General features: G+C 32.9%; 1 protein-coding gene across 1 annotated transcript in view; it reads left to right on the top strand.

Annotated features, from left to right (window-relative positions):
• The first annotated feature begins 14 nt into the window (after positions 1–14).
• LOC118647612 overlaps positions 15–21,240 on the top strand; it is a 33,052-nt gene continuing 11,826 nt past the window's right edge. The window contains 10 exon segments of the mRNA XM_036292851.1: positions 15–96; positions 1,532–1,689; positions 16,198–16,378; positions 16,784–17,215; positions 17,310–17,438; positions 17,678–17,902; positions 17,981–18,022; positions 18,106–18,276; positions 18,279–18,328; positions 18,451–18,619. Coding sequence (XP_036148744.1) covers positions 1,603–1,689; positions 16,198–16,378; positions 16,784–17,215; positions 17,310–17,438; positions 17,678–17,902; positions 17,981–18,022; positions 18,106–18,276; positions 18,279–18,328; positions 18,451–18,619 — 1,486 coding nt within the window. The 5' untranslated portion in view covers positions 15–96; positions 1,532–1,602.

Below are 21,240 nucleotides of genomic sequence, written 5' to 3'. Positions count from 1 at the left end.
CATAGCTTAAAGATACTTTTTTATATTCCAATTTTATTTTAGGAACATTAAACGACAATTGCAAGATATGCCGAAAAGGATTATTGATCAACTCGGGTAAATTTATAGACTATAAACAATAATCTAAAAAAATTACATGCATGCATGTGCGCGCGAGCACACACACACACACAAATGTTACTACAAAAAGTATTACAACGTTGTGAGCATAAAATATAATACGTATTATTTATGAAATATTTATGCATATTTTTAAGATCAATAATTCAGGCTGAAATACGGAGTGAGTCCCAGATGCGCACAGTAATAAACGGACACAGCAAGCTGAATGAAACGGACACAGTAACAAACGGACACAGACCAAACATTTACAGTAATAAACGGACACAGTGCGAAACGGACACAGTAACAAACGGACACAGTGCGAAACGGATACAGTAACAAACGGACACAGACCAAATGCGCACAGAGCGAAACGGACACAGTGCGAAACGGACACAGACCAAATGCGCACAGAGCGAAACGGACACAGTGCGAAACGGACACAGACCAAATGCGCACACTGCACATGCGCACGGACCAAATGCATACACGGAAAGCCAAACCCATGTGATGCAGTGAATGCTTTGCACGCACACACACACACACACACACACACACACACACACACACACACACACACACACACACACACACACACACACACACACACACGGGTGGGGGGGCAAGGGGGGCCTTAGGCCCCCCTCCCGCACCCACCCCGTCCAAGTCGCTAACCTATGTGGACTTTACTCTGCTTGCAATGTACATGGATTGCATTTGGTCCGTGCGCACGTGCAGTGTGCGCATGTGCAGTGTGCGCATTTGGTCCGTGTGCATTTGGTCCGTGCGCATTTGGTCTGTGTCCGTTTCGCACTGTGTCCGTTTCGCTCTGTGCGCATTTGGTCTGTGTCCGTTTGTTACTGTGTCCGTTTCGCACTGTGTCCGTTTCGCTCTGTGCGCATTTGGTCTGTGTCCGTTTGTTACTGTGTCCGTTTGTTACTGTGTCCGTTTGATCTGTGTCCGTTTGTTACTGTGTCCGTTTCACTTAGCCTGCTGTGTCCGTTTATTACTGTGCGCATCTGGGACGCTCCCGAAATACGAAAGGTCAAGACTACTCTAATACAAAATATCAAGGTTCCATGCAAACCAGCCCAGATAGCCATCATGTCTTCCTCTTAAGATAAACTACAGAAGACATAAAAATGTTTGATAAGCTGCCAAACAAAGAATATGACAATGTTGTGAATAAAAAAGTATACATACATTAATTTTTATATACATATTTAATGTAATAATAATTTAAATTATTACTGTTTTCATTTCCTACTATTGTGTGAAATGCTGTCTATTATTGAATAAGATTAAAAAATTTTTAATTAAATAATAAGTAAAAATCAAACTCGTTTGTAAAGCAAATTGAGAAAGATAAAAAAAATCAAGAAATGAGTGATCATGGCATAAATATTATAATAAAGTCTGATTATTGCAGGTTAGATATCTTAGTCATATTGGTGGATGGACAGTACGCAGCTGTGCCAATGCTATTTTAAAGGAAGCTAAATGACAAGGTCTTTTATGACTTCACTTTTACAGGTTACAAGAGAAAAAATGTTTTCAAAGAGTTACGTTTTGCAAAGGCTTGTGAAGGTGTGTATTTCTCTTTAAAAGCTAATATGTTAATTATCCTCTGATTGGTATTATTTTTCATGCAATAAATACTTTACAATTTTTTAAAATACTCGTAGCGTCATTGTTAAATCTGACGATTAAATTGAGATGTTATTTTTAGTTTCAATTCGTTATTAAATATATATCGACAAATTATATTGGCACGTAGATATGCACTTTATAGAACTGAAAAATATATATTTAATAACGATATTAAAAGTTCTTACTCTTACGGAAAAAACACTCTAATTTTGAGAGTTTACACTCAAAATTGAGTGTTAATACTCGATTTTGGGAGTTTACTCCGAAATTTAAGTGTATACGCTCAAATCTTGAGTATTTACACTAAAGATTTAGTGTTTATACTCGAACATTGAGTGTGTACACCCAATGATTGAGTGTTCATACCAAAGTTTGGATTTAAATACTGAATATTTGAAAGTATACTCTCAACATTTGGATATGACACTCAATAAATGAGTGTATACTTCCAACATAAAATGTGAACACTGAAACGTTGGGGATGTACATTCAACATCTATCGGTTGAAGGTATACACTTAATATTGAGTGTGCACTCTCAAACATTGGATTAGAAAATGTTAAATAACAACAAAAGCAAGCAAAGCAAGTTCAACCGAGATTAAAATTAATCTGCATTGGTAGAAATGGACATAAAACGAATATCTAAAATAAACGTTCAACTATAAAGTGTTTAGCAGGCTTTGAGTATTAATTTGAGTATTACTTTCAACTTGGATGTTTGCCATCTAATTGAGTGTTATTTCAGTGTTATTCTTAAATTTAGGATTAACATTGAAATTAACACTCAATTAGATGGCGAACATTCAAGTTGAGAGTAACAACACTCTAATTAAAAATAAATTAAAGAGCGAACACTCAAATTGAGTGTTTACACTGAATTGAGTGTTTACCCCTTGTCCCAAATTATACTCAACTTGAGTATTTTCTTAAATGTTATTTTCAGTGTTTTTTTCGTAAGGGTATTAACACCAAGATCCGCTTTGATCATGAAAGGCATTTATCTTATTTCTATTGTGTTATATTAGTCTTTTCAAGATAAATTATATTACTTCCCTTACGAAAAAAACACTAAAAATAACACTTACAAAAATACTCAAGTTGAGTATAATTTGGGACCAGGGGTAAACACTCAATTCAGTGTAAACACTCAACTTGAGTGTTCGCTTTTTAATTTACTTTTAATTAGAGTGTTATTACTCTCAACTTGAATGTTCGCAATCTAATTTGAGTGTTCCCAGATAGCACACGGACGTCCTTAGGACGTCCAGGACGGACTTCGTGGATATCCTGAGGACATCCTGATTTCCCGGGACGTCCTCAGGACATCCTGAGGAATAGCAAACGAGCGCCACTTTTTAGTCCTCAGGACATTCTGAGGACAGTCCATCGGACATCCTGAGGACAGTCCATCGGATGTTCTAAGGATATCATAGAATTTCCTCAGGACATCCTCAGGAATAGCAAACAATGACCACTTTTTGTCAGATTTTTTAGATTTTTTTTTTTTAGGATTTTTGATAAATGTATCGATTTTTTGTAAGAATTGAAACGTTTCTCAGAAAAATTTAAAAAATAAAAAATTCCGATTAATTTAGAAAATTTTTTAAATATTTCTAAGTATTTTTAACAGTTTTTGAGAATTGAAAAAAACTTTAACGAAAAATTAAAAGTTCAAATTATCTCTACAATAATTTTGTAAGAGGAAGAAGAGACTATACATGTTTCAGCGACAGTTGTACCTGTTAAAGCATGTTTAATCTCTGTACCCGAGAAAACGGTCACCCATTCAAGTATCAACCATCGCCGACGATGCTTGACTTCGAAGACCATACGCTTCCTAACGCTTCGTGATGATCCATGAGTATTTCTTGTTTATGCATACATATTTGTTATAGATCATTACAGTAGATGTTGTCAGAAGGATGAAACATATATAGTTAACTTATACTTTTATAAATAAATATAAAGTTTTACAGTTTTTTAAAATCATTTTTACATATGCGCACGAAATAGCATGTGGAATAACTTATTAAAAAACTGTTTTTGCGCCGTTTGTATAAAATAAAATTAAAAAATTATTTAATGTCATCTTTTATAATTTTTTAGTATTGCTAATATGCCATATTGTTTCAATAAATGTAGACATTCAATCTGACTTTGAAGTCAACATTTTTACACATTTGATTTTGCAATACATTCTAGAAATACGTACGATATTCAAAGATTTCTCACTTGCTATATTAATTTACCCGTCTTTTTCAAAAATTACTATACGTCCAGGATGTCCCTGAATACTATTTTAGGATGTCCTGAGGACTTTCGTAGGATGTCCTGAGGACTTTCTTAGAACGTCCTGAGGACTTTCAGAATATCATATTCTTAGAACATTCTAGGCTATTTAAAATGTCTGGTATTTATACAATCATTATATTTAGTTTATTTTCAGACATTTTGTAGCTAATGAAACTCTTTATACAATATTTTAAGAATAACGTTTTCAGCTAGAATACATATATCCTCAGGACATCCCAAGGATGTCCTCAAGACATGAGTAAAATTTCAATTTATATTAATACTATTACAGAATTTAACATTCTAAACTTACTTTAAAAGTCAAATTTATACATAAAATATTTACAATAATACAACTATTATATCCTGACAAGATCCCAGGACATCCCGGGACATATTCAGGATGATCCTGAGGACGTCCTGTGCTATCTGGGTTAATTTCAATGTCAATCCTAAATTCAAGAATAACACTGAAATTAACACTCAATTAGATGGCAAACATCCAAGTTGAAAGTAATGCTCAAATTAACATTCAAAACCAGCTGAACACTCTATAGTTGAATGTTTATTTTAGATATTCGTTTTATGTCCATTTCTACCAATGCAGATTAATTTTAATCTCGGTTGAACTTGCTTTTCTTGCTTTTGTTTTTATTTAACATTTTCTAATCCAATGTTTGAGAATGTACACTCAATATTAAGTGTATACCTTCAACCGATAGATGTTGAGCGTACATCCCCAACGTTTCAGTATTCACACTTTATATTGGAAGTATACACTCATTTATTGAGTGTTATATCCAAATGTTGAGAGTGTACTTTCAAATATTCATTATTTAAATCCAAACTTTGGTATGAACCCATCAAACACCAAGTTACATGTAACGTTCCTATTAGTTGTAATTTCCCACTCAACAATGTAATTGTAATATAACACACGTGTTATATTACAATTACATTGTTGAGTGAGAAATTACAACTAACAAGCACGTTACATGTAACTAACTTTGTGTTTGCTGGGAACACTTAATCATTGGGTGTACACGCATCGGCAGAAATGGTGCCGATGCGTGTACAGTCCCTCGGCTTAGAAATTGTGGATTGCGCCGGTGTTGCATCCTTCACCAACGCTTAAGAAGGATAGAGTTATGATTGAGAAGACCGATACCGATTCGCTAGTGTCCAATATCAGTTTTACTCGCACTCAAGCGAAAGATGTCATTAGTACTGAGTGCAAGTGAAACAGATATGGACACCAGAATCGATATCACGTCTTCTTACTCATCATAACTCTATCCTTCTTGAGCGTGTAGCGTTGGTGAAGGATGCAACAGCGGCGCGATCGCCACTTTTTTTGCTCCTCCGCGTCTCCACTTCACCGCGCGCCTAGTAACACGTACGGCGCTTCGTGTATGTGGATGATCGCCGCGCTGGATTCCGAGGGACACCATTTCTGCCGGTGCGTATACACACTCAATGTTCGAGTATAAACATTCAATCTTTAATGTAAATACTCAAGATTTGAGCATATACACCTAAATTTGGGAGTAAACTCCCAAAATCGAGTATTAACACTCAATTTTGAGTGTAAACTCTCAAAATTAGAGTGTTTTTTCTGTAAGGGTTATTTTTTCTGAATATATTTTAGAAGCAATGGCGGCAAATCCCAATTTTAAATTAACGCAAGCTGTATTTAAGGAGGCTATTACCGAAGCACTGAGGTCTTTAAAGCAACGATTCCGAAACCGACAAAATATGCAAGTTGAAAATAATTATAGCTGTGATAATATTGATAAAAGTGATAGTGCCTCAAATAACGAGGAGGAAAATTAATTATATAGTATTAATTATGCTAAGAAAAGTATAGACGAGTATCAATACATATACTGAACAGTATATATATTACATGTTGTGTTCTTGAAATTATATTAACATTTATTTTATATTTTTGAAATTTTATTATGCTGTATTCTTATAAAATAGAATTTAATAATAAACCAAAGATGTATGCGCGACGAGTATATTCATACTCAATACAAAGGAATATTCCTTATTTATTTAAGGATGTAATAAAGATATATTAACAGCTATCTCTATGGTAACATTTCATGGTGTATTTGTTATATGTTAACTGTATTATTAGTACATATTGCGAAGTAATATAATATGATCTTAACTTTATGGTCTATATATTATATATCTTAATTAATAAACTTCTTTTTTTCCATAAAATTATAAGAAAAAAAATTTTGTTTAGATATGTTGGAACTCTGACAGCTTTTTGTATTTATTGCACAAAACCGTTATTATATACTATACAAATCCAACAAAGTTTGCCAGCACTACGACAACAAGTCGTGTCGCAATGTGTCAGCAAACCGTGCTGCTCACATACGCTTCATTTGCCGACTCAATTGTTGTAAATATGCCGACACGTCTATGCGTAGATGTGAATGCGCTATGTCGGCACAATGCCGATAGTTTGCCATCTGGGATGTTGCTATATTCAACGAATAATGTTAGGAATATTTTTCTTTAGAAATAAATGTGTGACTTATATACTTTTAATTAAATATTTTTATTTGTAATTATTTTGTTTATTTTATTATATGTTTTATTATTATCAATTAAAACGGAAATTGATTAATTTATCGTTAACACCCATATAGACAAAAAGATGTCTTTTAAATTTCTAAAAGACATCTTGTGATTTTTTGTGATATCTCGCATTTTTTACGAAAAGATATTTTTTCGCGATCTAAAAGATGTCTTATGCATAACAGTTCGAGATATCTTTTAGATATCTGGCGATGTCTAAAAGACATCTTGAAGAAATCTAAAAGATATCTTGAAGAAGTCTAAAAGATATCTTGAAAAAGTCTAAAAGATATTTTAAAGATATCTAAAAGATATCCTTTAGAAATCCAAAAAATCTATATAAGACATCATAAAGATGTCTTTTGTACGTTTTGAAGACCTTCTTTAGAATTCTTTTTAGACATTTATAAAGGTTTATACATTTATGCGGAGGCTCAGAGAGCTTCTCCGAGAAGAGGTGCAAAGACTCGTGGAATTCTCCATCAGGATACAAAAAATTTATTACGTAGGTTCTAAGAGGGTTGAAAGCTTACTACGATTGCTATCGTAATAAGTTAATCCATCACCATAAGTGATCTTCTTATATAGCTCTCAGAATGTAAATTACATTACGAGAAAAACAACATCGCGTCGCCGCCTATAGCGGCGATTCCGCGAACTACATCACGACTGCGGATGCTGCACGCGTGTGCACATTGTATTGTGGCGGACGTTTTACCGCTACATGAACTACTAAATTACCCAGTGAACACGTTTTATAACGGCAATATAACATGGAAGTTACATGTAATGTAACGTTGTTATTCTTGCGATAAGTAAATGCTATATAAGTATATAACATGTAAATAACCTGTTTTGTAACATTTGTTATACGCAGATAATAAAACTGTTATACATCGTTTTAGCGTTACAGTCATGTAACAAAAATTGTATAATCGTAACATAACACGCTCGTATCAATGTTATTACGGAACGATGCGTCGTAGTTGACTCACAAATCAAACAACACTATAACATCCTGAATGAGAGATCCATTTAATATTAAAAAAAATTATCATAAAGATAATGTTTTTAAAAATAACGGTTTGTCTACAATTACTGTGCACAAAAAAATGCACAAAATCTAAATTCATCATGTACTAAACAAAAACAGGATAATAAATGTATTATTAAATTTTTCTTAGAATATATGATCTATATAATTAACCATCTAATTAACTATTTGAACGCTTCAAAGTTTAGTGCTAAATAGATAGCAATTTCCATCAAATTATTAAAGTTATGGAAAAAGATAAATTTAACAATGAAATTAATAAGTAAATAAATTAATGCTATTTATTTTTAATGTTTTGCAAAATTTAATTGCTTTTATAAAAAATAATATAATTGCCTCAGTTTATAACATATAGGTATATGTAGACAATAATAAGTTCCATATCGATGAGTCAAATTGGCGTATTAGATAGAGTACAAGGTTTGTCATCCTAAGGTCCCGGGTTCAAAACTATCAGTGGCAAGTAAGAATAAAATAAAATAATGCAATTTAAATTGAGTGAGTCCCAGATGCGCACAGTAATAAACGGACACAGCAAGCTGAGTGAAATGGACACAGTAACAAACGGACACAGACCAAACGGACACAGTAATAAACGGACACAGTGCGAAACGGACACAGTAACAAACGGACACAGTAACAAACGGACACAGACCAAATGCGCACAGAGCGAAACGGACACAGACCACATGCGCACAAACCAAATGCATACACGAAAAGTCGCAAACCCATGTGATGCAGGGAATGCTTTGCACGCACACACACACACACACGGGGGGGGGGGCAAGGGGGGCCTTCGGCCCTCCTCTCGCACCCACCCCGTCCAAGTCACTAACCTATGTGAACTTTACTCTGCTTGCAATGGCCTAGTTTACATCGTGCATTTGATACGCGTATCAAATAGTAAATAACTAGTGAATGTGTTTAATCATTGGCTGATCAGCTTAAATTCACTACTTGATACGCGTATCAAATGCACGATGTAAACTAGGCCAATGTACATGGATTGCATTTGGTCCGTGCGCACGTGCAGTGTGCGCATTTGGTCCGTGTGCATTTGGTCCGTGCGCATTTGGTCTGTGTCCGTTTCGCACTGTGTCCGTTTCGCTCTGTGCGCATTTGGTCTGTGTCCGTTTGTTACTGTGTCCGTTTGTTACTGTGTCCGTTTTACTCAGCCTGCTGTGTCCGTTTATTACTGTGCGCATCTGGGACGCTCCCTTTAAATTTAATTGATTAATAAAAATTTGTCCTAAATTTAGTATGTGCTGTTGATAAAAATAATATTTAAAAAAATTTTAATTTATTTTTCTCTAGTTGCAGTTTAAAGATATATATCCAATTTAAGAAATCTTTTAGATATCAGTTTCATGATATCTTTCTGTTCTCAAAAAACGTCGCATTGGTCAACATTCTAACATATCATTATGTTATCTTTGAGAAGTCTCTTTATGTTATCATTTTCAGAAACAGGATATGCGTATCATGCGTGAAACGGAACGCATGTAACTGTTGTGTTGGTTAGATAACACGTTATATAACATGTTATATTGCTGAGTCGGAAATTATAACTTACATGTAAGTTACGTGTAATTTCAGATTAATGTAACCTGTTATATTCGGTTACATTGTTGTTACATTGCTACTATATTACTGTGTTCACTGGCTATGATTTAAAATGTCTTTTTTTAAATGTTGAGTAATAAATATATAAAAACGTTTATAGATATTTTAAAGCAATTCCAGAATTGGTCTTCAAGATATAGATATAAAAGACATTTTTAACCTCTAGAAGATCAACCCTTTTTTGGCCGACTTTTTAAATTTTAATACTAAAACATTTTTGTGCAATATAACAACAAAACATAATATATGCATATATTTCGAAATAATTTGATATGTTACTTTAATGACACTTTACTGTCTCATACTTCATAAAGTGCAACATAATTATATTTTTATATACATATTTTTCAACATTTTTATTGCAAATGACGCTAAACAATTATTTTAACAATAAATAGTAATATAAAGTTCAAATACAACAAAAAAATAATCACTTTTTTCTCGAACTAAAAGCCTAATAATATTAGGCGTTAGAGTGATGTTATCTTCTTCGTAGTTTATTTCACTGACAAGGACAAAAATGTTTAGTATTAAAATTTAAAAAGTCGGCCAAAAAAGGGTTGATCTTCTAGAGGTTAAAAATGTCTTTTATACATATATCTTGAATACCAATTCTAGAATTGCTTTAAGATATCTATAAACGTCATTATATTTATTACTCAACATTTAAAAAAAGACATTTTAAATAATAATTTAGTAGTTCATGTAGCGGTGAAACATCCGCCACAATACAATGTGCACACGCGTGCAGCATCCGCCGTTGTGATGTAATTTGCGGAATCGCCGCTATAGGCGACGCGATGCTGTCTTTCTCGTGATGTAATTTACATTCTGAGAGCTATATAAGAAGATCACTTACGGTGATGGATTAACTTTATTAACTTATTACAATAGCAATCGTAGTAAGCTCTCAACCCTCTTAGAACCTACGTAATAAATTTTTTGTATCCTGATGGAGAATTCCACGGGTCTTCTCCGAGAAAGCTCTCTAAGCCTCCGCATAAATGTATAAACCTTTATAAATGTCTAAAAAGAATTCTAAGAAACGTCTCCAAGACGTACAAAAGACATCTTAATGATGTCTCATATAGATTTTTTGGATTTTTAAAAGACATCTTTTAGATATCTTTAAGATATCTTATAGATTTCTTCAAGATGTCTTTTAGACATCGCCAGATATCTAAAAGATATCTCAAACTGTTGCATAAGATATCTTTTAGATCTCGAAAAGATACCTTTTCGTAAAAAATGCGAGATATCGCAGGAAATCACAAGATGTTTTTTAGAAATCTAAAAGACATCTTTTTGTTTATATGGGTATCTTGTATAGATCTTTTATTTAGATACCTTTGACATGTCTAATTCAAAAATTTTTAAGACATCTTTTAAGATGTCTTTTAGAAGTCTTTTAGATATCTTTTAGAAATTCTATGAAGATATCTTCGACAAAATCTTTTTAGATATCTTTTAGATATCTTTTAGAAATGTCTTGAAGACATCTTGAATAAGATGTCTTTTCGATTTCTACAAGATATCAATGTTTACTGGTCATCTATTATGTTCAAATATTGAAAAAATTATATTTTTTAGTATTTTATTATTAAAATCTATTGTAATATAAAATTATTTTATTTTTATTATTGTATTAAAATTATTACTAGAATATGGTGTTGAAGCAATAGGATATAGAAAAAAGGTGGATGGAGGGCTGTATTGCTAAAATGATTAAATAATTAATTAATTATATTAAATTATAAAATATTAATAAATATTTTAGTTTTGCAACGTTTCCGAAATATATCATTGCTACGAGTGCGCTGGTATATTTATATCTGTACAATATCTTTGTAACTTGCATTGCAACTTGTAGCATTGCAACATTGATGTAACTGCAATAATCTGTGCTATTTGGATTCTTATTTTTCCTTTATATATTTTTTTATTTCAACTGTTTGATATGTTAAATTTCATTAGGAACCTTTCCCAGGTAGCAAGGTGACGTTAATACAACGTCAATAATTTGTCATTTAATGTCGCAGACGTCATGTTACCAAATTAAGATGTAATAGTAACGTCATTTTTTTACCTATTAATTACGTCAGTCATTTATCCATTCTACAAAGTATTTCCGACGTCATATTCTTGACTAATTAATAATGTTAGTTAATTGATCATTTTAAGACGTATTAATAAGATTTTATTAGTGACTAATTACTGACGTTAACTATAATTCTTTGTAATAATTGACGATTTGAACTCAAATGACAAATTATTGAGGTCTAGTGGACGACACCTTGCTACCTATAACTATCATTATTTAAAGATTGGTTAATAAACAACATTATTAAAATTAATATAATATTTTATATAATTAATACTATCAATATTTTAGAATCATCCCAGGCAGCACATAATATTTATGATAAATATTTATTAATATTTATTAATATTTAATTTTTCAAAATATTATATAAATATTTTACACATATTTTATATATACGAAAAAAAAAATCTTTATTCAACATATTAAAATATAAATTAAATATTTTATATAATATTTATGATAAATAAAAGATAAAGATTTGTATAAGTAATATTTTGTAAATATTTATAAATATTTCATAAATATTTTTATAATATTTATGATAAATCTTTATGATTTGTCAAATCTAAGACCACAAAAATATTTATAAAATATTTAGATAAATATTTATAAAATATTTAGATAAATATTTATAAAATATTTAGATAAATATTTATAAAATATTTAAATAAATATTATAAATATTTTATAAATATTTTATAAATATTGCGTTTTGTCTGAGGTATAATTTAGCATTATCAAAAGAACAAAGCAAAAACATATTTCTATAAGTTATTTTGCATATGTAAAAATCAGGAAAAAAACTGTAAATTTATATTTATTTATAAAAATATTAGTTAACTGCAAGTTTCGTGTTTCTCGCATCTATTGAACTGATCTACAATAAATATGTATTCATAAGCATCAAGTGTTCATGGATCATCACAAAGTGCTAGGTAGCGTACGATCTTCGAAGTCAAGCAACGTTGACGGCGGTTCAGAGTTGGATGGGTGACCGCAGAAGTTAGGCAATCCCAAATGTGACTATGGTGTGGTGGGTCACGATGCTTGTTGAGAAACAACGTAAATTTTTTTTTAACATTATAATTATGTTATTACGATATTTTCATAATGCAAGTACTGCATATATAGGACATGTACCCGAAATATTTTCTAAAACGTCAAAATAACGGCTTTTACTATCTGGGATAGTCATAAAAATGACGTTAAAATGTCGTCTTTATTAAATGTAATCTAAAAACCTATGTTTTGTCATAAAAATAACAATAAAATACCGTCAAATGTACGATACTAGCTTCTTGAAAATGACGTCAATAATATGAAAATAATGACGTATTTTTGACGTCAATATATGACGTCGTTAAGATGAGACAAATGTACGTCAGTTTTACGACATTTAGACGTCATTTTATCTCGACATTATGACGTCCGGTTCGTCATAAAATGACCAAAAATGCCGTCAATTAGACGTCACCTTGCTACCTGGGTTCTCACAGTATTCCAGGTGATATTTCCTATTCTACCAAAAACCTACCGAACTTTATTAAAAACTCCTAGAGTTACAAGTCTTATCGATATGGGAAATGGCAAATTCTGGTATAAAGGAATTTATCACAGTATTATACCACGGCTATCAGAAAAATATCTTTCTAACAGAGAGAGTATAGAGTTTAATATTAACATTGATGGTGTGGAATCATATTCTAGTTCTCGTAAAGTATTTTGGCCAATATTAGGTTGCCTTTTAGATGAAAAGGAGCCATTCATAATAGCAGTTTTTTATGGAGAGAGTAAACCTCCATTAGAACCTTTTCTGCGGCAGTTTGTGGACGAACTTTCCATTTTAATGGTAAATAGAATTGTATTTAATAATACTACGTATCATGTTAAAGTACAGAATTTTATTTTGGATGCCCCTGCAAGAGCATTTATAAAATGCATTAGAGGGCATATGTCAAGGAAAGCTTGTGAAAAGTGTCATGTCACTGGCATGCGTTATAAAAACAGAGAAGTTTATTTGGATCATAATGCACTTCTTCGCAATGATGAAGAATTCAAATTAAAGATAGATATTTCTCATCATATTCCTGGGATTACATCTCCATTAGAAGAAATTAGGATCGGTATGGTGTCTCAATTTAGGTTGGATGAAATGCATCTTCTGTATAGTGGAGTTTTTCAGCGATGGTTGGAGTTTGTTTTGGGAAAACAAGGGCCTAATCGAGGAAAAATTTCAGCGCGCGACAGAGCTGCTGTTTCTATGGCTATTGATCAAATTAAGTCTTACATTCCGATCGAATTCTGCAGAAGACCTCGCAATTTATCCTATTTTGGAAGATACAAAGCATCAGAATTTAGGAGGATTCTCCTGTATGATGGATTAAAAGTGTTCAGTTTGTTGGATCAAAATTTGTATACAAACTATTTATTTTTGCAATGCGGAGTATACCCATACAGCACGAGGAGCTCCCGGAGAGCTCCCGAGGAGCTCACAAAATTTTTCATGAGCTTCATTTAAGCTTCCAAAAGATTCGCACGCAGCTGCTATGTCCGCTTTTGAGAGCTCCTTGAGAGCTTCACTTGAGCTCGCAGGGAGTTTATAAATCATGTTTTAAGAGTTCCCTGCGAGCTTCAAAGTAATTCCCGGGAAATTTCTATATAAGCTTTCCGGAAGCTCTTATGTCCGCTTTTGGGAGCTCCCTGAGAGCTTAGATGAAATTATCAGGGAGCTTATATAAAAGCTTCACGGGAATTATTTTGAAGCTCGCAGGGAGTTCTTAAAACATTATTTCTGAACTCCCTGCGAGCTTAAATAAAGCTCTCAGGGAGTTCTTAAAAGCGGACATTGGAGCTGCCGGAAAAAATTTTATTTTTATATTTTCTCAATTTTCGGAAGCTCTCTCTGAGTTGCAAAGGCCCACGAACTCTCTTCGTGTAACAAAAACAATATATATTACACTTTGCTGCTAGTGAAGTACTAACTGCTAGGTAAGCCGTGAGTGATGGTTTTCTTTTATAAGCCTTTTGGAGTAAATTTTCTCACGAGAAGGAGGAGCGCCGTGCCTTCGCCTAGTGGCGATCTTGCGAACTACTCGCGGCTATATGACTATACATGCAGTACATTAATTTACCCGATATGTTCAATCCCTGGGAGTTTGTTTTGTCAAATTTTGTAAACTTCTTGAAAACTCAGCAAAACAAACTCCCTGGGAGCTTGTTCTGTCAAATTTTGTAAGCTTCTCGGGAGCTCAGCAAAATGAACTCCTTGGAAGCTTGTTTTGTCAAATTTTGTAAGCTTCTCGGAAACTCAACAAAACGAACTCCCTGGGAGCTTCTCGGGAGATCAGCAAAATGAACTCCCTGGAAGCTTGTTTTGTCAAATTTTGTAAGATTCTCGGGAGCTCAGCAAAATGAACTCCTTGGAAGCTTGTTTTGTCAAATTTTGTAAGCTTCTCGGGAGCTCAGCAAAATGAACTCCTTGGAAGCTTGTTTTGTCAAATTTTGTAAGCTTCTCGGGAGCTCAGCAAAATGAACTCCTTGGGAGCTTGTTCTGTCAAATTTTGTAAGCTTCTCGGGAGCTCAGCAAAATGAATTCCTTGGGAGCTTGTTTTGTCGAATTTTGTAAGCTTCTCGGGAGCTCAGCAAAATGAACTCCCTGGGAGCTTGTTTTGTCGAATTTTGTAAGCTTCTCGGGAGCTCAGCAAAATGAACTCCCTGGGAGCTTAATCGGAGCTTTGTGCTGTATGGGTATATTCTTTCAAGTTCACTTTTAGTTCAAAAGGACGATATGATTCAATTAGCAGATGTCCTTCTTCGTTCGTTTATTTCTCATGCTACAGACATCTTTGGAAAAGAATTTGTTACTTATTATATTCATGTACTCTGCCATTTAGCTGGGGAATGTCGCACCCATAAGGCTCTTAGTAATTTCAGTGCATTTAAGTATGAAAATTATTTGGGTATCATCAAACGTTGTTTACGATCAACACACATGCCTCTTCAGCAACTTTACAATAGAGACTTTGAAAGAGGAGGTCGACTGATGCAGAAAAACACGATTAACGAAGAGCACATAGAATTAAGTGGAAAATATGAGAAGGACGATGAAATAGAAGTTTATTCCAAATTGATCATGCATGGAATGATACTTTCTACATCAGAAGCTGATTGTTGCTTTCAGTCAAAAAATGGTGAAATTGTCATTCTCTCAAAAATTACTTGTCTCATTCGAAGCACACAAATTTCCTTACACGGACATAAATTTAGGAATATTCGTGATTTCTTTACATTTCCTATTAATTCTACAGACTTGGGCATTTGTAAAGTATTTTGAACTTGAACAAGCCGAAGAAGTTTGGTCTCTTAATCAAGTTCTCCAGAAATGCATTCTTATTCCTCTCGATAATAGTTATTTATGTATTCCACTCGTTCATGCTGAGTAAGAGTAAAATAAGGGTGAGATTTCTACTAAACTGCATTAAAATTTCAGCTGTACCCTTTTTTTATTTTATGCAATGTAAAAATATCAATTTTATTAATTATTATACTTATTACATGCGCTATTATTGATATCTAAACTTTGCATTCAATTTTTTATTCATTATTTAAATGTTAAAATATCAAATAACCTTTACTTAAATTGTTTGATACACGAAAATTTAAATATATACAACTTAAAAGTTTGAAACTGAAAAAGTATTATTGTTGCCTAGTGTATAAAAATTGAGCAAAGTGTAATTTTTCTTGTATTTAATTTTTTTGTTTCATGACAGTTTTCAGTCATCGTTTGGCCAGATGGTGGAATATGCGTGGTAGCAACTAAATGGTTAAATAAATCTAAAGAGAGTGTCGTATATCCTACTAAACTCAAATGTCCTACAAAACTGGTAATGTCTCTTGTAGAAGCGCAAGAAGATTGGGAAGATGTTAATATTGAGTTTTTGCACAGTTATAGTAAGTAGTCTAGCTGTAATCTTTAACCTTAGACTGTCACACCTTTTTTTTTTTAATAAGACTGTCACACTGGGTTACCATGACCATTTTTAATGAATTGCAATTTAAAAACTAAGTGTTCAAAATTTCTGAAAAATTGTGTAATAAAGTCAAAACAAGAAAATATATTTTAATTGTAATTCAATTAATATTTTAATTATTTTTATTAAAAAAAATTGTTTAACAATTTTTTTATATCACATTTTGCTAAAAAAATTATAATTTTCTTAATTTGTAATATTTTTCATATTTATACACTGCTTAAAGATAACTTACTATATAGTAATGGGTCCGGCTTATCGTAATCCGCTGTAACAGTCTAGGATTAAGCTCAAAAAAGATATTAAGCTACTGTTTTCTTTCTAGAAACTTATAACCTAGCTCGTAAAGCCACTATATTGGCTGTCGAAGATGAACCCATTGACTCCAACATAGAAACTGATTATGAAAAACCGCGGAAGCGTCAACTTCCAATCAGATTTACTCAAACTTCTGATGATGACGATTGGGAGCCAGAAAATGTGCATGCAAAACGTAAACAAGTTGTAGCAGGATCCAGTCGAGAGATGCAACATGTCAATGAAAAGCGTAAAAATTGCGAAGATATCTCTCAAAAAAGTAATGTACCAGCTCCTGCAGCAAATATTAGAAAACAGCTTGCTGCATTGAAAGATGAAGTTTCTAAAAAAGCATTGAAGTCTAACGGATCTCATTTGAATAAAAAAAAATTTTTCACTAAAAAGAAACTTATTAAAGTAATCAATGATAAAGTGCTTCCCCAAAAATCACCACTGAAAGGTGAGTAAATCGATTTTTAAGTGACACGATCCATTCCTATTTATTTTTATCATGAATTATGTAAATGTCTCACAATTAATATATGTTGCTACAGAAATTTTTATCAACAATGAGAAAAGTCTTACAGATGTAGGAAATACAAATCCTACTGATCTTCCATCTACATCCCAACATACAAGCTTTCATGCCTCTAATACGTCTAACCTTTCATTGGACAGTCAGAGTAAGTTTTTTTTTGTTTTGCAAGAGTATGGTATATTATTTTAGATTTTTTATATTAAGTACACATTATTTTTATCTATTGTCTGTTACACTTGTATATATAAAGCCGTTTACACAATTCAAAATATTTTTTTTTTTCATAATATGTCGCGAATTCAAAAAGTAAATATAACAATAGTTTAATTGGAACAATCGTAAATAATGTAAGCTTTAATTATTTATTATTAGTTATTTTTTCAGATATAACTTCTAATGTAGAAATATTACCTGGAACACAAACAGAGTATGAAGTTTCCCCCATACTGCAAAAGTTGAGAGATCAAAAGCAGCAAAGTGAAATTTTCAAAAGCAGTGACGAGCGTAGTGACAATGACATATGGAAATTTGAAGAACATATGCCTGCAGAACAAAATTTTAGTAGTAGAGAGAGTTCAGTAAAGATAGATTCCCTAAAATCTTTGGAAGGTAAAAATAATGTTTTATCTTATTCCTCAATTATTGAATTTGTTTTTAATTATATACGATATATTTTTGTAATTTCAGGTTCTGACGATTTTTTCTGTGAGAAGGGAAAAAGAAGTGTCGGTAAGTATTCTTAATATTTTTACTTCTATGTTAATTGGAATATGAAAGAGAATTGGTTAAACTACAATTAATATTATTTTCAGAGAGCACAGAAATTACATTGGATTTTATTGACAACATTGTCAAAGTTCAAGAAGAAATACGCATTAAGCTTGATAACTTGGTCAAGTTAGATCGTATCTTAAGGAAGCTTTTTCCAGAGGAAATAAAATTAAAGCGACCACATGGAATCCCAGCATTTCCTCTACGCACAGAAGGGAAAATCTTGAAGAAATTCTTACAGATGACAACGCATTTTTATATGTGGTAAATATATTAGCAATTAATTCAACTTTTAGTTGTTTAACATTACATATTTTCTGTTTCTGCTGTATATTCTGACAAAATTAAAATTATGTTTATAATTAATTTGTAAAATTGTTATATAGGTGGATGTTTTTACGGCAAAAATTAAAAGTCAAGAATCAGAAGTTGCTAGTGTACAGTCTGTACTCTCGAAAATAATTACGAATTCCCTCTCCAGATGTATTAGCTGGGGAGGCACTCAGAAAACCAAAATTGCTTTTAATAAAAGCAAAACATATGAGGCTATTCAAGGTAAATAATTATTTTTGCTTTATTTATTCCATTCTATTTACAATTGATAACTTAAATTTGAAGAGGTTATTTCGAAAGAATCTAAAAATATTTTTTCCAGTGAGAAACGATTAACATAAATCATGTTATAAAAAAATAATTTATAATCTTATATACATATATACCCATACAGCACGGGGAGCTTCCGAGGAGCTCCCGAGGAGCTCACCAAATTTTTCATAAGCTTCATTTAAGCTTCCAAAAAATTCGCACGGAGCTCCCTGGCAGCTGCTATGTCCGCTTTTGAGAGCTCTTTGAGAGCTTTATTTGAGCTCGCAGGGAGTTTATAAATCATGTTTTAAGAGCTCCCTGCGAGCTTCAAAGTAATTCTCAGGAAATTTCTATATAAGCTTCCCGGGAGCTCTTATGTCCGCTTTTGAGAGCTCCCTGAGAGCTTAGATGAAGCTGTCAGAGAGCTTATATAGAACCTTCACGGGAATTATTTTGAAGCTCGCAGGAAGTTCTTAAAACATTATTTCTGAACTCCCTGCGAGCTTAAATAAAGCTTTCAGGGAGCTCTCAAAAGCGGACATAGGAGCTGCCAAAAAAAATTTTATTTTTTCTCAATTTTCGGAAACTCTCTCTAAGTTGCGAAGGCCCACGAACTCTCTTCGTGTAACGAAAACAATATATACTACACTTTGCTGCTAATGAAGTACTAACTGCTAGGTAAGCCGTGAGTGATGGTTTTCTTTTATAAGCCTTTTGGAGTAAATTTTCTCACGAGAAGGAGCGCCGTGCCTTCGCCTAGTGGCGATCTTGTGAACTACTCGCGGCTATATGACTATACATGCAGTACATTAATTTACCCGATATGTTCAATCTCTGGAAGTTTGTTTTGTCGAATTTTGTGAGGTTCTCGGAAACTCAGCAAAACGAACTCCCTGAGAGCTTGTTTTGTCGAATTTTGTAAGCTTCTCGGGAGCTCAGCAAAATGAACTTCCTGGGAGCTTGTTTTGTCGAATTTTGTAAGCTCTTCAGGAGCTTAGCAAAATGAACTCCCTGGGAGCTTGTTTTGTCGAATTTTGTAAGCTCTTCGGGAGCTCAGCAAAATGAACTCCCTGGGAGCTTGTTTTGTCAAATTTTGTAAGCTCTTCGGGAGCTCAGCAAAATGAACTCCCTGGGAGCTTGTTTTGTCGAATTTTGTAAGCTTCTCGGAAACTCAATAAAACGAACTCCCTGGGAGCTTGGTTTGTCGAATTTTGTAAACTTTTCGGGAACTCAGCAAAATGAACTTCCTGGGAGCTTGTTTTGTCGAATTTTGTAAGGTTTTCGAAAACTTAGCAAAACGAACTCCCTGGGAGCTTGTTTTGTCGAATTTTGTAAGCTTCTCGGGAGCTCAGCAAAATGAATTCCCTGGGAGCTTAATCGGAGCTTTGTGCTGTATGGGATATATATATATATAATTATTTTTAGTTTTAAAATAATACACATTTTATAAATACAAATATAAGACATTGTGTATATAATATACACTGTATGTATATATATTTTTATTTTTTATCTATATATTATATCGTTGCGTTCGTTAGATCAGCTGTCCTGGCCGATCGATATCATTGTTTTAAAATTGTATTTAAAATAATTAATAAGTAAATGTATTGTTGCGCCCGGTAGGTCGGTTAGCTGTCTTAGCCGATCGATATATTGATTTTTAAGAAGAGCGTTGTCAAGTTCATAACAGCTGACAACGCTTTTCTCAAAAATTAATATGTCGATCGACAGTTTTAAATTTAATCGTAAACAAAGACAAGTTGTATTTTTAAAATAATTAATTTATGTAAATCACTTTAAAAATAATACTAAAAATTAAAAATTATTATATATATTATTTATATATAATTTTACATATATGTGTGTTGCGCGCGTGTGTGTGTAGGGGGAGGGGAGAAAGAAAAAAAAAACTACCCAGATAGCACAGAGAGTTCAAAAAGAACTCAATTGTATATCCCCAGATAGCACACGGACGTCCTTAGGACGTCCTCAGGACGTCCAGGACGGACTTCGTGGATATCCTGAGGACGTCCTGATTTTATCCCGGGACGTCCTCAGGACATCCTGAGGAATAGCAAACGAGCGCCACTTTTTAGTCCTCAGGACATCCTGAGGACAGTCTATCGGACATCCTGAGGACAGTCCATCGGACGTCCTGAGGATACCATAGGATTTCCTCAGGACATCCTCAGGAATAGCAAACAATGACCACTTTTTGTCAGATTTTTTAGATTTTTTTTTAGGATTTTTGATAAATGTATCGATTTTTTATAAGAATTGAAACGTTTCTCAGAAAAATTTAAAAAATAAAAAATTCCGATTAATTTAGAAAATTTTTTAAATATTTTTAAGTATTTTTAACAGTTTTTGAGAATTGATAAAAAACTTTAACAAAGAAATTAAAAGTTCAAATTATCTTTACAATAATTTTGTAAGAGGAAGAAGAGACTATACATGTTTCAGCGACAGTTGTACGTGTTAAAGCATGTTTAATCTCTGTACCCGAGAAAACGGTCACCCATTCAAGTATCAACCATCACCGACGATGCTTGACTTCGAAGACCATACGCTTCCTAACGCTTCGTGAT

The sequence above is a fragment of the Monomorium pharaonis genome, chromosome 10 (genome assembly GCF_013373865.1).
Source record: "Monomorium pharaonis isolate MP-MQ-018 chromosome 10, ASM1337386v2, whole genome shotgun sequence".
Classification (NCBI taxonomy): Eukaryota; Metazoa; Arthropoda; class Insecta; order Hymenoptera; family Formicidae; genus Monomorium; species Monomorium pharaonis.
The sequence above is the reverse complement of the archived record's forward strand: the minus strand, read 5'-3'. Positions and strand labels throughout refer to the sequence as shown.